Source organism: Anabrus simplex, chromosome 8 (assembly GCF_040414725.1).
Source record: "Anabrus simplex isolate iqAnaSimp1 chromosome 8, ASM4041472v1, whole genome shotgun sequence".
NCBI classification, from domain to species: domain Eukaryota; kingdom Metazoa; phylum Arthropoda; class Insecta; order Orthoptera; family Tettigoniidae; genus Anabrus; species Anabrus simplex.
The window spans coordinates 180,911,716-180,928,659 of NC_090272.1; the positions used below are offsets into that span (position 1 = coordinate 180,911,716).

The window sequence follows — 16,944 nt, forward strand, 5'->3', positions numbered from 1 at the left end:
GATTCCAAATACCAATTTTCACCTCTGTAACATCTTCAGTTTTTGATATATCACTATCCTAATAAGAAATTCAACCCCCTTTTCAGTCCTTTTTACCCCTCCCCCCCACTAAGTAGTTTTTCTGAAAATAATACATTTCTTTATTTTAAAAAATTAAAAATGCCAATTTTAACATCTGTAACATATTAAGTTTATGTGATCTTCTGTATATACTCTCATTTTATTAAAAATCACCCCCTTTTCCAGTTACCCTTAAGCGGATTTTCCGAAAATATATTTTCTTTATTTTTACAGGAGATTCCAAAGACACATTTTTGACCAGTTTTCACATCTGTAACAATTTACATTCCTGACATACACTGTAGATATATGGTAGTCGTTTTAGAAATTCACCCCCTATGTCACTCCTATTCACCCCATAATTTTTTTCCAAAAACCAAAAAATATGTGCTTCCTTATTTTTAAAGGAGATTTCCAAATACCAATTTTCATCTCTGTAACATCTTCATTTTTTTTAGATATAAAAATCCTCATGCAAAGAAATCAACTAATTTTTCAATTCTTTCACCTGCCCCCTTAAGTCGATTTTCCAAAAACAAAGAAATACATACTTCTTTTACCAATTTTCACCTGTGTAACATTTTCAGTTTTTGATATATCACTATCCTAATAAACAAATCAACCCCCTTTTCAGTAGTTTTTCTGAAAAAAAAAGTGCATGTATCTTTTTTTAAAATTAAAAATAAGAATTTTAATGTCTGTAACATGTTAAGTTTATGAGATGTTCTGTAGATACTCTCGTTTTAAAATTCATCCCCTTTGCCAGTTCTCCTTAAGTGGATTTTCCAAAAATAAATTATCTATGTTTCTTTACTTTTACAAGAGATTCCAAATACCTATTTTCACATCTGTAATATTTTACATTTCTGAGCCTGTAGAAATATACTTTTTTTTTAAATCATCCCCTTTGTAACTCCTGTTCACCCCCTATTAATTGGATTTTTCAAAAACAAAAAATGTGCATTTCTTTTTTTAAAAAAAAGAGATTCCAAATCCCAATTTTCATGTCCATAACATCTTAATTGTTTGAGATGTAAGCATCCTCATAAAAGGTATTCAACCACTTTTTCACCTTTTTTCATCTCACTTAAGGGATTTTCAAAAAAATATATGTGTTTCTTTATTTTTAAAGGAGATTCTAAATACCAATTTTTACGTCTGTAAACTTTTTAAGTTTTTAAGATGCAGATATTCTTATTTTTAAAAATAACACCCCCCTTTTTTCAACCCCTTAACGACAGAATATCCAAAAATCCTCCCTTAGCGAGCACCTACGCTCTAATATAAATGTATCCCCAAAATTTTATTTCTTTATGTCTAGTAGTTTTGGCTCGGCGATGATGAATCAGGCATAGAATTAACACAGTTAATTTAAATTTATATTTTCAATCTTAATCAGCCTACAATTAACAATCAGTTCAAAATCTCCACTTGTTGACAACACATCCTGACATCAGTTACAGTACATCAAGAACATGATATAATATAGGGGTCAAATGAACCCCGGTATGACCGAGCTCGATAGCTGCAGTCGCTTAAGTGGGGCCAGTATCCAGTATTCAGGAGATAGTAGGTTCGAACCCCACTGTCAGCAGCCCTGAAAATGGTTTTCCGTGGTTTCCCATTTTCACACCAGGCAAATGCTGGGGCTGTACCTTAATTAAGGCCACAGCCGCTTCCTTCCCACTCCTAGGCCTTTCCTGTCCCATCGTCACCATAAGACCTATCTGTGTCGGTGCAACGTAAAGCAAAAAAAAAAAAAAAAAAAAAAAGAACCCCGGTATGTAATATCCTCTACCCAAGACTTATCATAGAGAAAGAAGATCCATTTTAGTTTTGGACTTATTTTCAAATTAGATAGAATAGGACCAACAAGTTTTAATGTGTTAAAACACCATTAACTTATGTTACCCACAGTTATGCTAAGTTCACATTTTAAAAATTATTACCCTAGCATGTTAGTCTTAAGAGATTATTAATGTTTGTATATATTGTATATATTGATTAAAAAGGTCCCAAACCTTGACCTAAAGTTTGTCTACAGGATGAAGATGCCCAAAATAATGTGTGAAACATGTACCAGACCTAATAAGTCTACATAAATTCATGTAGATTCAAACCACATTAAATGTGGAAAGTATTGAATAGGTGGTTTTCATCCCTAATGTCATCTTCAATACGGAACAATAATGAGAGTTGTTACTTGTAAGATGATGAATCACTCAGTTGGTCAGGGCATGTTATTTTATATATATATAGATGGTATGAGTAAAGAGCTGACCGCCTCTGTGGTTTAGTGGTTAGCATGATTAGCTGCCACCCCCGGAGGTCCGGGTTTGATTCCTGGCTCTGCCACAAAATTTGAAAAGTGATACGAGGGCTGGAACAGGGTCTACTCAGGCTTGGAAGGTCAACCGAATAGAGGGGGGGGTTTGAATCCCACCTCAGCCATCCTGGAAGTGGTTTCCGTGGTTTCCCACTTGTCCTTCAGGCAAATGCTGGGATGGAACCTAACTTAAGGCCATGGCCGCTTCCTTCCCTCTCTTCCTTGTCTATCCCTTCCAATCTGCCCATTCCCCCACAGGCCCCTGTTCAGCATAACAGGTGAGGCCGCCTGGGCGAGGTACTGGTCCTCCTCCCCAATTGTATACCCAGACCCAAAGACTGATGCTTCAGGACACTGCCCTTGAGGCGGTAGAGGTGGGATCCCTCGCTGAGTTTGAGAGAAAAACCGACCCTGGAGGGTAAACAGATTAAGAAGAAGAAGATGAGTAAAGAACTGGAATTACAGACAAGGCTATTTGCGGATGATGTTATAGGCCTACTGTATAGAGTAGTAAATGAGTTTCAGGATTGTGAGCGACAGCAGAGGGACTTAGACAGTATTGTGAGATGGACAGTGGACAATGGTAAATGGAATGAAAAGTCAAGTTGTAAGTTTCACCAGGAGAAAAAAATTCTCTCAGTTTTAATTGATGGGGTGGTAGGACCTCATGAAGAACATTGTAAATACCTAGGTGTTAATCGTGATTGACCCGTCTAAGGCATTTGATAGGGTGGATCATAGTACTGGAAAAAATGAGTGCAACTGGACTAGACAAAAGAGTGACTGAATGGGTTGCTACATTTCTACAAAATATATCTCAGGGAATTAGAGTAGGCAAAGCTTTATCTGACCCTATAATAATTAAGAGGAGAATTCCTGAAGGCAGTATTATTGGTCCTTTGTGTTTATATATAAATTTTATGAGTAAAGAAGTGGAATCAGAGATAAAGCTTTTTTGCAGATGATGTTATTTTGTATAGAGTAATAAATAAGTTACAATATTGTGAGCAACTGCAAAATGACCTCAATAATGTTGTAAGATGGACAGCAGGCAATGGAATGATGATAAATGGGGTTAAAAGTCAGGTTGTGAGTTTCACAAATAGTAAAAGTCCTCTCAGTTTTAATTACTGCGTTGATGGGGTGAAAGTTCCTTATGAGGATCACTGTAATTAGGCTATCTAGGTTTTGACATAAGGAAAGATCTTCATTGGGGTAATCACATGAATTAGATTGTAATTAAGGGGTAATGGTTATGAGGGTGTTTATGGGTTGTAATAAGGATGTAAAGGAGAGGGCATACATGTCTCTGGTAAGATCCCCAAATAGAGTATGGTTCCGGTGTATGGGACCCTCACCAGGATTACTTGATTCAAGAACTGGAAAAATTCTAAAGAAAAGTAGCTCGATTATTGTTGTTTTTTTCTGATAAAAGAGTAGTGTTACAAAAATGTTGCAAAGTTTGGACTGGGAAGACTTGGGAGAAAGAAGAGGAGCTGCTCGACTATGTGGTATGTAATATTTATTCAATATTAATTTGTTCTTAATAGACTATAAGACTGATTTGAAATAACTAGCTAGAGTGATCCAACAGTGTTAAATTCATAGTCAGTTAGTGTATCCCAGAACTTTTATATAAGGATTAGCATTGTCTCAATGCACTAGTAGTTATTCTAGTCAAATGGGTACTTTTATGTATTGTTAAACAAGAAATCTTAAAATAACATAAACTTAATAGATTTTTTAAAAAAATTGAAAATATTATAATCAGAATTCTGGTTGTAGTTAAAGATTTTGAGTTAAGAAACTGGCTGATGTTGCCCTAACTGAGGGCGAAACATGTCCCAACAACGGAATCAATGTTAATGTAAAGATTCTACTTGTAAAGAAAAATAAATTGTATTGAAAAAGTGGACACCTTCAAAAATTGTTTTGAATGACAGCTCATTACAGACCTAGAAAATGAGATTTATAACATGTAATAAATTGTATGTTCTGAGCTCTCAGTGGAGAGATGGCAAGGAATAACATTAGTAGATGAATAAGTCTGAGTGGTGTCTTTAAAAGTAGGAAAGATTACAATATGAAGATAAAGTTGGAATTCAAGGGGACAATTTGAGACAAATATTCGTTTATAGGAAGGGGAATTAGGGATTGGAATAACTTAAAGGGAGATGTTCAATAAATTTCCAATTTCTTTTAAATAATTCAAGAAAAGGCTAGGAAAACAACAGACAGGGAATCTGCCACCTGGGTGACTGCCCTAAATGCATATCAGCAGTGACTGATGATATAAGGAATAATCTTCATTGGGGTAATCATATGAACAAGGTTGTTAAGAAAGGTTACAGATCTCTTCACATGGTTATGAGAGGTTGTAGAAAGTATGTAAAGGAGGGTATATAAATCTCTGGTAATACCTCAATTAGAGTATGGTTCGAGTATATGGGACCCACACCAGGACTGCTTTATATGAGAACTGGAAAAGATAAAAAAAAAATTAAGCTTGATTTGTTCTGGGTGATTTCCAGCAAAGGAGTAGTGTTACGAAAATGTTGCAATCTTGGGCTGGGAAGACATGGGAGTAAGGAGACTAGATGCTTGACTAGTGGAGAAATGGCATGGAATGACATTAGTAGATGAATAAGCTTGAGCAGAGCTTTAAAAAGTATGAAAGTTCATAATATTGGAATTCAAGAGGACATATTGGGGCAAATATTCATTTATAGGATAAGAGGGGGAGTAAGGGATTGGAATAAATTATCAAGGTAGATGTTCTATAAATTTCCAAGTTCTTTGAAAATGTTTAAGAAAAAGCTAGGCAAACAACTAATAGGGAATCTGCCACCTGGGCGACAGAACTAATTGCAGATCATTGATGGCATTAAAAGAATCTCAGAATGGTGAGCACATGGTGAGTCATCTGTGAGGAACAATATAATTTCATCAGTAGAACACTACAGTTTATCCCTTTCACACAGCAGAAACCCAGAAGATATCTATCATGTAAGTTTCAACCTAAATAAGATTTTATTTCTCCTTGGTTTAATTTTTAATTCTAACGTTATATTTTAGATTCCTGTCACATTTGCTTATAATATAATTTAAAAATTTCACTTTTTATGAAGGAGATAAAATATATAGAAATATTAAACAAAACTGTATGGTGGAAATTTTGAAAAATACTTACCTATCCATTTTTAGAGCCAAATTTTCAAACCTGAAGAATTCACTGTACAATCTCATGGATGTAGTAATAGATCCTGTCACCCAATAGATCATCACATTATCCAGCAAGTCTGTGAGAGAGTATTTCTTGGTCAAGCCTCCATCAGGAAGAGATCGTAAGGCTGGATCAGTCCACGTTGAGAACTTTTCCAGAAGATAGGCTGCTAGTCCCACAGGAGAATCTCGGAGGGCTATACCTAATTTAAAACAGAAGAGAGAATTTATTGAGGGTCTGTAATATGAACTTGTTTATTTTCCTCACTGTACTTAAAAGCAAATAGAGAGTAATACTGTCTTTCTCTGAATCCAAGACGACGTTCTTTTCTCAGAATCTCATGTGAAAAATCAAGGGTCGTAATGGTAATGAACGCCACTGGCAGCTACCACGGTAACTATGCTGCTTCTTTTCACCCCCCATGCGCATACAAAACTCGTTGACAGTCAACACCCACCTCTTTATTATACATCACTAACTGCGGCACCCGATTGTACAGTGCCTCTGTGTAACGTCACTGGATCTCAGAAAATAGTGAAGAGAGAATGACATTCTATTAGCCTCTACAACAACATTTCTCATATCTGCAGAATGGCATTAAAACGTGCGAGCCATCAAATTCTCAGAAAGGCCATGGCTACTCAGTGGCAGAGTTATATCGTGTCTACAGTACATGACGCTTAGTAAAAATTAAGTTTTATAGACAGCAGGAATATTTTCATGATGGATTGTTGTATTGTAAGGATACGTAGAACAGGTATTGGCGGCAAATTTTCAATGGGTTTTCGTCAATATTATGATGCCAATTTTAAGGCCCCATTCACAATGCAAACGTAACCGTAAACTTAACGATGTAACGTAATCATAAAGTTAACGTAAAATTTGTGGTATTCACAATGGAGGAACGTAACATTAACGTAAAGAGTACACAGCAGCCAATCAAAACACTGCCATGTTATTCAGTACGGAAGTCAGGTTTTGGGCTATCTTGCAGTGTTATATTTCAATACCTTGATGGAATCAAACAACGTGGTAGCGGAATTCATATTACCGAACTTCAAACATCTATTGCTTTGCTCCTGGGAGCTGTGTAGGCCTACAGTACATGAAAAGGTGATCTAAACAACGGTGCAGAAAATGGGTTCATCCCTTGAATCAAAGAAGGTTATCTCAGGGCGATTTTGGTAATCTACTGTAAGAAATGACCCTCATCAGTTCGTTTTGGACATGCGGATGAAACCTGAACTGTTCGCCTTTCTTACGATTTGCTTTCCCTTTTGTAATAAAAAAAGAAATGTAAGGTCTCCTTTACCGACTTCTATGACCCTATCTATCACACCCTGATGAGATGTTTGGATCTATTTGTTTGGATGATACCGTTTTCGTAAACTAGTAGTCCATCATAATGTTAAGAAATATACAGGGACACTGTTTTATTTATGACAGGGATTGTCTCTCGTCCATTCACCAGCGCTGCGAGCTTGTCTCCCGCCATTTACCGTCAGATTTAATTACTACAGGTTATTTATTTCCACCTATTATTTTTCGGTACAGCATATTTGTAATTCTTTTTCCTTCTATTATACATAGCCTATACACAAAGATTATTTTGAAAGAGAATTACAAGTGTTTTGTCGAAAGAAGTCATTATATCGTGCACAACACACAATGTTTACCTCTGCTCTGATTGGCTGGTTCTTAAAGTTAACGTAAAATTAACCGCAAGAGCTTGTAGTTTGTAATCCCTTAATTTTATGGACTCGCAGTTAAGTTTACGTCGGCGCATTGTGAATGGTTCCATTAGATAAGATGGCCGCTAACTTCTAAGTTAACGTTAATTTTAAGTTTACGATACACTTGCATTGTAAATGGGGCTTAAGTTAATGGTTATTAAACACGTGGAAATGAAGAATAATTGGCATGAAGATAAAGATAGTTGAAAATTGCATACTGTACAAGAAAGGCATTCATATGATTTTACAAGTCACTTTTTAAGCCTACTTTAATTTTTTTTTTTTTTTTTTTTGAGGAAAAGTGGGAGTTGTCTTGCATTTAGGGTCGTCTTGGATTAGGAGAAATATGGTATTTATTTGGTGCAAACTGATAAGTCACATAAAGAGAGACAGGAACAGGAAAAGAAACACGTAATATGATAAACATAAAGGTAACTCAGTGCGAGAAGAGGAAGCAATAGAAAGAGGAGACAATAACAAACATGAAAACGCAAAAGAACAAGGATAATTACAACTTGCTTTACATCGCATCGACGTACATAGGTCTTACGGCGACGATAGGATAGGAAATGGTTAGGAGTGGGAAGGAAGTGGCCTTAATTAAGGTACAACCCCCAGCATTTGCCATCTCCAGGGCTGCTGACTATCTCCCGAATGCTCATTGAACAAGGATAATCTCCACATCACCCTCTTCCCACACTGAGAATAATAATGAGAATAATCACTTGTAACTGAGCTGCCTTTGCATTTATTCTACTATATATATACTTCCTGTCCCTATTTCTCTTTACATGACTTGATTTAATACTTGTTACATTTTTTATATTGATCTGTTGGGATCCTTTCCTTGTTTTGTATATGTCCTGCGTTCCTAGTCTTTTACAGTCCGGCTCCATGGCTAAATGGTTAGTGTGCAGCCTTTGGTCACAGGGGTCCTGGGTTTGATTCCTGGCAGGGTTGGGAATTTTAACCATACTTGGTTAATTTCGCTGACACGGAGCTCTGTGTTTGTGTCGTCTTCATCATCATTTCATCCTCATCACGACGCACGGGTCGCCTATAGGCGTCAAATCAAAGACCTGCATTTGGCGAGCCGAACTTGTCCTCAGACACTCCCGGCTCTAAAAGCCATACGCCATTTCATTTTCACTCTTTTACAAGCTGTACTGGTATTCCTCTTTATCTTACGTCTCTTCCCTTTTCCAGAATAACTGAACTCGATAGCTGCAATTGCTTAAGTGGAGCCAGTATCCAGTGTTCAGAATATATAGAGATTTGAGGATCTCCACCCAATTAATACAATTTTTAAAATTTAAAATGTTAAACAATACTGTACAATGTTAACATTGATACTTTCATGGCCCATACTTGTAAACATGATAATATGGGCTTTTAGGCTTATGCCGTGTCAAGAAAACAATGTGAAACATCCATGTAGTAGACTTCCTCGTGATCAGTTGGAAATTTTCTTCTGAAGACATGGAGCAAAGTTCTCTGCAAAACGTAAAGGGTTCCACCTTATTTTCTTGACACAGCATAAGCCCAAAAGTCCATATCATATCTACAACACAATTTTAAAAATTGTATTGAGTGGGTGGAAATCCTCCTCAAATCTCTATATATTCTGAATATTCAAAGTCAGTACGGAACAGCAATGAAATTTATAACTTGCAGTACCCAGTATTTGGGAGATAGTGGGTTCGAACCCCACAGTTGACAGTCCTGAATATAGTTTAACATGTTTTCCCATTTTCACACCAGGCAAATGCTGGGGCTGTACCTTAAATAAGACCATGACTGCTTCCTTCCCACTCCTAGCCCTTTCCTATTCTATCATCACCATAAGACCTATCTGTGTCGGTGTGACGTAAAGCAACTTGTAAAAAACTTTTCCAGAATTTGTCTGGTCTTCTTTCTTTCAATACTAAGGATCTGTCAAAATGATCCCATAGTAAGAGTTGATGCCTGCCCTCCTGCTGAAGCTGGGAGGGAGAAAAGAGCTTGTCAGGTGCTGGGAAGGAATGGATGTAGATAAACTGGGACTGATGAGGAGAAAGCTAGTCTGTTTGAAGAAGGCAGTGTATGAAGATGTGGAAATTGCCCGTGTTCTTTTGTGTTTTCATGTTTTTCCTTGTCTCCTCTCTCTCTTGCTTCCTCTTCACATAACGACCTGTCCAGCACCATGCTAAATGGTTAGCATGCTGGCCTTTGGTCCAGGGGGTCCTGGGTTTGATTCCCGGCTGGGTCGGGGATTTTAACCTTCATTGGTTACTTCCTATGCCTCTGGGGCTAGGTGTGTGTGCCATATTCACCATTAGAATTCATCAAAGGTAGGGCCCTATCCTCACAGATGTGCAGGTCGCCTATAAGGCATCAACTTGAAAGATCTGCACCAGTCCTCTTTGGAGGCTACACACCATTATTATTATTATTATTATTATTATTATTATTATTATTATTATTATTATTATTATTATTATTATTATTATTATTATTATTATTATTATTTCCTAATGACCTGTTTTTTAAATATTTTTTTCTATTACGTGTTTTTTTTTCTTGTTCATTTTGATTACTTATACGTGAAAATGAAATGCTTTAGTTTTAAACAGTGAAAATTTGAATGACATTACAGTATATTTAATTAAAAATAGGAAAGGATTTCCACCAATCAATACTTATTTATTGTATATATTAAACTACAGGACCGGTTTCGACCTCATATTCAAGGTCATCTTCAGCTGAACCATACATACATATTTATATAATGAAGCTTTGATTAAGATTGTGGTGTTGAAGGAATGCCATATGATGATGATGTACATTTAGTTACATACAAATGGGGCACGTCTTAGCGTGAACTGGCGTATATGTCATTCTGCACAATATTGCAACTGTATGTCTAAAATGTTGAAGGTCTTAAAACTAGTGTATAAAACACGTCTTTTCCTAAACTAACTTATATATATGTACAAGATAAAAACAATATATAAAAACACTTCATGCATATGGACATTCGTTCTTGCTTGGTGGTCAATACATCGACTAACTTCCGTATTTAAGTCTTATTCACAGTTGTACACTTCAGCTGCTATTCTTGGAGTTTGTAAAATTGCATGGATAAAAGTTTTGTCTTCCTGTGCGTATGTGAGATAAAACACTTTCAATTTTAAAAAGGTGCCAAATGTATAGATGAAATTCAAGTAAAATATGTTCAGCTCTGCTGTGTGTGTTGCCCTTTTATTAGAACCAATTTATGTTGTCTTTTTGGCGTCCGTAAATTTGGATGACATTGGTTTCAAAAGGAGCCACTACTTTGAAACCAATGTCATCCAAATTTACGGATGCCAAAAAGACAACATGAATTGGTTCTAATAAAAGGGCAACACACACAGCAGAGCTGAACATATTTTACTTGAATTTCATCCATACATTTGGCACCTTTTTAAAATTGAAAGTGTTTTATCTCACATACGCACAGGAAGACAAAACTTTTATCCATGCAATTTTACAAACTCCAAGAATAGCAGCTGAAGTGTACAACTGTGAATAAGACTTAAATACGGAAGTTAGTCGATGTATTGACCACCAAGCAAGAACGAATGTTCATATGCATGAAGTGTTTTTATATATTGTTTTTATCTTGTACATATATATAAGTTAGTTTAGGAAAAGACGTGTTTTATACACTAGTTTTAAGACCTTCAACATTTTAGACATACAGTTGCAATATTGTGCAGAATGACATATACGCCAGTTCACGCTAAGACGTGCCCCATTTGTATGTAACTAAATGTACATCACCGGGCGAGCTGGCCGTGCGCGTAGAGGCGCGCGGCTGTGAGCTTGCATCCGGGAGATAGTAGGTTCGAATCCCACTATCGGCAGCCCTGAAAATGGTTTTCCGTGGTTTCCCATTTTCACACCAGGCAAATGCTGGGGCTGTACCTTAATTAAGGCCACGGCCGCTTCCTTCCAACTCCTAGGCCTTTCCTATCCCATCGTCGCCATAAGACCTATCTGTGTCGGTGCGACGTAAAGCCATAGCAAAAAAAAAATGTACATCATCATCATCATATGGCATTCCTTCAACACCACAATCTTAATCAAAGCTTCATTATATAAATATGTATGTATGGTTCAGCTGAAGATGACCTTGAATATGAGGTCGAAACCGGTCCTGTAGTTTAATATATACAATAAATAAGTAATGATTGGTGGAAATCCTCTCCTATTTTTAATTGTGCAATTGTCAATACGGAAATGAAGATTATAGATTACGATTACAGTATATTACCACCACTTCGATACTGTTACCAAATGGTACCACATATTCTACGGCAGCTATCCTTTCTCTCTCTCTCTCTCTCTCTCTCTCTCTCTCTCTCTTTCAGGGAATGATGCAGGAAAAGGAAAATGAATAGTTGACAACTACACTACACTTTTGGTTATTGGATTCCTGAACTATCCAGTCCAAAGTTTGCTAAGCCATGAATTGACCAGATTAGTACATTTGTCAAAAAGAAAAGAAGTGCCCCGACTGTATAGTGTGTCATCAAAGATGGTGAGAGACATAGCAGCAGGGGAAAAGTTGTTGTAGTGTCCTCTGCCTGGAAGCTCCGCAACCCGCTGCTGCTGCTACGAGTGTATGTCCAGCAGAGCGCTGACGTATGTGGTGTGACGTCAGCCAACGAGTATATATTGGAGCGACGTTTCCGCCGCTCCAGGCAGTCAGCTGTGTCCAGCGATCAGGTTACACCGTATGTCAGACACGGAGGCATCCCTCTTGAAAAAGTGTACTGAATAGGTGGATTGAATTCTGATCGGGAGGTTTCACCTCAGGACAACTATGCCTCAAGATACCCGCCTCCCGTGTAACTTGCCTACACCTGCCTAGCATTCTGCTAGCAAGAACTTTGCACCAAGTTCCATCCAAACTTCTCAAACTTCAGATAGCCATCTGCTATCATAAACTTTCACTCCTTCGTGGCACCCTATCTCGTCAGGATAGACTTCATTGTACATGTAGAATCTTGTTGTACATATGTATATATTTCTTCGACAAACAGTCAACTGACTTATGTTATTACCTAGCATGTTCAACACTCTAAGAAGAAAGTCTAAATTCCCTTCAATTTGTGTATATTGTATGAAAGACTGCAATCCAATAAACTTTTTAGTTGTGTTTTGTATATCATGCTTCTTGTGTACAACAAAAATTTCCATTGGTACAGCAGAAAATGGATAAGTGAACCTAACCTCTACCACAAAGAAACTGAACATCTTTTCCCACACTTAAAATGATTGATTATAACAGGAAAAGTATCTGAAGAGAATTGTCTGTGAATCCACCCAGATCCTATGGAGAAAGCAATTTCATATACCTTGCACAATAAACACTTGTCACTGGATCAACAATGATATCATTATGTGATTTAAAGTGCCAGTATGTCATGGCATAAGCACTGTCTCCAGGACCACAAAATAGCCCAATATTTAACAAAAGCCAAGGACTGATGAGACTCTCCTTCCAACTCTCAGGTATATTTCATTCCTTATTCTTGTGAGAAGGTGTATGTAAGAAATATCAAAACTAGAATTTAAAAAATCACTGCCACTTGAATCAACTAAAATGTTATATGAAATTAATTTCATTTTATTGGTCTGTATTGATGATTGACTACTTTCAACAGGTTGGGCACGTCCGCCTATTCAATACTGTACTATTATTGTTTATTATACATCAGGACTAGTTTTGACTCTTCCTTCAGGTCATATTTCTCTTAGGATTATTTTGAACATATCAGGTGTGTTGTTGCTTGTAATATTCATAAAAAATAAGTACTTTTGAACTTAAGGCATAAAGACAAAGTACAAAAAATATACTGTATATTGAAGAACATTCCAGTATATATTTACTTACCTCATTTAACTGTGTATGTACTTTAAATCTGTTTTAAGATTTTTAGAGTGTAGTAGTAACTTTGTCAATTGGAATGTTTCATTGCTCATGTTCTGAAAAACAGTTTTTAGAATAAAAACAGAGTATTTTATAGAGACAATATCAATCAAGGAAATTTCAAGATGTATGTGCAATTTCATCAAATTACATGGACTTTAAAGTTAATGAATGTCAATAGTTGTAGACATACCTACTATAGGTGACATATTAGATTAAGTTAAATGTGTATGCATGTTATACAGGGCGCCAGGAAATGTTCTCCGCACCGCTTACGTGCTGCTGCGCGAGGTGGCATCAGCAGTTTAGTTGGCAGCACAGCTGCTGCCGCTTGTATCAAAACAAACAAACATAAACCAGTAAACTTTGTACTCACCACATCAATTCATAACAGATGCTGGAAGTGTTGTCCTTGTGTTTCAAGACAGACTTCAACACGTCTACACATATTGTCGAAGACTTTCACTAAAGTGTCTTGCATAATAGACTACACATAATTAATGATATTCACTTTAAGTTCATCAATCCTTTTTCGTCTGTTGAAACCATAAGCCTACCTGTTCCCGGTACGTCGTGAATTGAGCTAGTCATACAAAATTTACTTATCAAATCCTGAACAGTATCCCGGTTTGGACACTTTGAATTAGGAAACCGCACCTGAAATTTGAGTTGTACATTTTCTGTAAACCGATCACCTTTGCGAAAAGCGTATTTCACCGAAAAAGCTCTCTCTTCAGTAGTAAACATTACCGCCTGTATCCTGTTGCACTATTCAAATAATCTATCTGAATGTTCGCTTAATGCAATACTCACTGACGATTTTGACAGCCCACAACTGTAGTGGCCTTCCCTGTACTGCTATCCTATTGACCTTGGCTTCTCAGTGAGCGAGGTTGACAGATGTGACACCGTGCTGCCAACTAAACTGCTGATGCTCCCTCATGCAGCAGCAGGTAGGCACTGCGGAGAACATTTTCTGGTGCCCGTTATCTTCCCCATACAATGTATCTAGGCTGAAGATAACCTAAAGGAAGGGTTGAAACTAGTCCTGATGTATAATAAACAATAATAATAGTATAGCATATGGTATTGAATAAGTGGACCTGCCCATCCTGTTGAAAGCAACCAAAATGTTGTCAGGCATAACCATTTAAAGCATACAATGAAATTCAGTGAGGCCACCCATTCCATTATTGTGTATATTAAGAGGTGAGTGGATAGAAAAAAAATTTTTGGGGTCAATTTTGCTGGGTTTTCATAACAATGTTGTGCACCAGAAGTCTGACTTCATGTGAAGTGAAAGATACTTTAGATAGTCATTTCAGTACAATTTTATTTACAATTGGCTGATGATAACTATAGTAAGAGATGAATGGCATTGTATTGTAAATTTACTCATCTGGCAGATTGCCTAGTGTCAAAGACAGCCAACTGTATAGCCCAAGCATGCACAAATTGTACCACTCCATATCATTCCGTACAAGTTGGCCCATACACTTGCATAAGTCAAATGATTTCGTGCAGTTGTAATTTGTGCAGTTGAAGTCTGCAAAGAACTATGATGGCATAGTTCAAACTGAGTTGAATTCCTCTTTCCAGTTACCAAAATGTTTCCAAATATGTGGTAACTTTTGATATTTTATACATCATGTTACTTTTGCCTAAGTCTAGTGTGCTTGGCACCCTGAGTGCAGCTCATTCAGATGCCTCCTCCTATTGTATTATAAGTGAAGCCTGCAGGAGAATTTTAAACCTCAATTAAGGATTAATTTTAGTTTATAGTTTGATAAAATCAGCATTTGTAAAGTTAGATTAAGGAGTGAATTGTTAAAAATATATTGGCTTTGAATTTTTTTTGTGTAATAATAAATTATTCATCTGTGTAAAACTATTAATTATGACATGAATATTCATTAACTCACTGACTTGAAAAGATTTTCTATAATCTATGTTTGAGTAGCGTAGGAATAATGGATATGAATTAGCATCACCACTTGGGCATTGATAGGTGTCATCACATCATTTATCTCAAGTTAGAGAGTTCTGTTGGGGGATATACACCGTTACACTGTGAGTTAATTGAACAGTAACACTACAGTAAATTACATTCGAAGTTCAATACCTAGCCAATGTGCAGACCTACAACCCTCTATAACCTGTCTTTTCATATCTTAATAGTACAAAGTATTCTAGGAAATTTCCTGGAATATTTACCTCAAATGATTAAATGTTTCAGAAATACCCCTGGTGTCTAACAGAAATATGCAAATTGCCAAAATAAATTAACATTCCTATGAGTAGTAAATAATAGTAGTAGATATATTTTTGGATTATTCCAAGGTGAAAAAAATCCATAAAAGTAAATAACATTAAAAATATTATTCCTATATAATTGTACTGGAGGTACACCCATTCCGTGCATTTAAAACACGCGCCTTTTAGAAGGCCATCTGCATCTGGTACTTCAAACTGTGTAGTGGAAGAAGTTTGAACGTTTATTGTCAGATGTCCCTACTTATTACAAGTTGATAAAGGTGGAACAGTGGTAATATTAAATGAAACCAAATACATCAATAAAATGGAAACTTTTTTCACTAACAACAAATTTAAGGTAATTGAGAAAGACCCCACCCTAAAAATTCAAAAGAGTTTGAAAGGGATACTGAAGAAAAGCTCCTTCCTTTTTAACGACCAAGAAAATCAAAATCTTGTTAATATGAAACCAAGACTTCCTAAAGCAAGAGCTATGCCTAAATTACATAAAATGGATGCACCTGTGAGGCCTATCATTAATTTTTGGAGAAGCCCCACATACAAAATATCCCAATTTATTCATAAGTTCTTGACCCACAACTACGTATTTTATACCAAATCTTCGATAAAAAACTCCAGAGAGTTCTGTATTGCTATTAAAGATTTCAAGTTAACTTCATCTCATGTAACAAGTTCCTTCGACATCAAGGACATGTACACGAACATTCCTATTAAAAACACCATTGAGATTATAAAGACGAATTTATTAGTTCACAAACGTATCAGTATACCCAAAATAGAAAACTTGATAACTATCTTGGAATTCGTTTTGAACCATAATTTCTTTTCTTTTAATAATAAAATACATCAGCAAGATGGACTAACAATGGGAGCGCTGGCTTCTGGTATTTTAGCTAACATATACCTCGACTATTTGGAACACACTCAGATAGTAGGCCACATTAAAGTACTTGATCTCTGGCTTCAATATGTTGATGATACCTATGCCATAATTAATAAGGAAATCAATGACAGTCACAGTATCCTAAATACTTTGAATAATTTAGACCCAAACATAAAATTTACAGCTGAAGAAGAAGAGAAAGGCATACTCAATTTTCTAGATATCCAAACAATTTGGAAAGACAACCATTTCCAATTTAAAATATACAGGAAACCCACTTTTACTCCGACCACAACCAAAAGTGATTCTTTACATCCCATCTCACAAAAGAAATCTGCTTATTATAGTTTCATCAACAGAGCCTTTGAAATTCCGCTAACAGAAACTGACAGAAAGAAGGAACTATCTTTCATTCGTCAACAAGCTCTACATAACGGTTTCAGTTTGAAATTCATCAATAAAATCATTACTAAATGCAAATACCAA

The 16,944-nt window shown here is 36.3% G+C and overlaps 1 protein-coding gene across 2 annotated transcripts in view; it reads right to left on the reverse strand.

The window, feature by feature from the left end:
- The window catches only part of LOC136878922 (juvenile hormone epoxide hydrolase 2), a 68,103-nt gene that overhangs the window by 4,727 nt on the left and 46,432 nt on the right, over positions 1 to 16,944 (reverse strand). For both annotated transcript variants that reach the window (XM_067152536.2, XM_067152537.2), the window contains exon 5: positions 5,577 to 5,811. In XM_067152536.2, the coding sequence (XP_067008637.2) occupies positions 5,577 to 5,811 (235 nt within the window). The remainder of the gene's footprint in view (positions 1 to 5,576; positions 5,812 to 16,944) is intronic.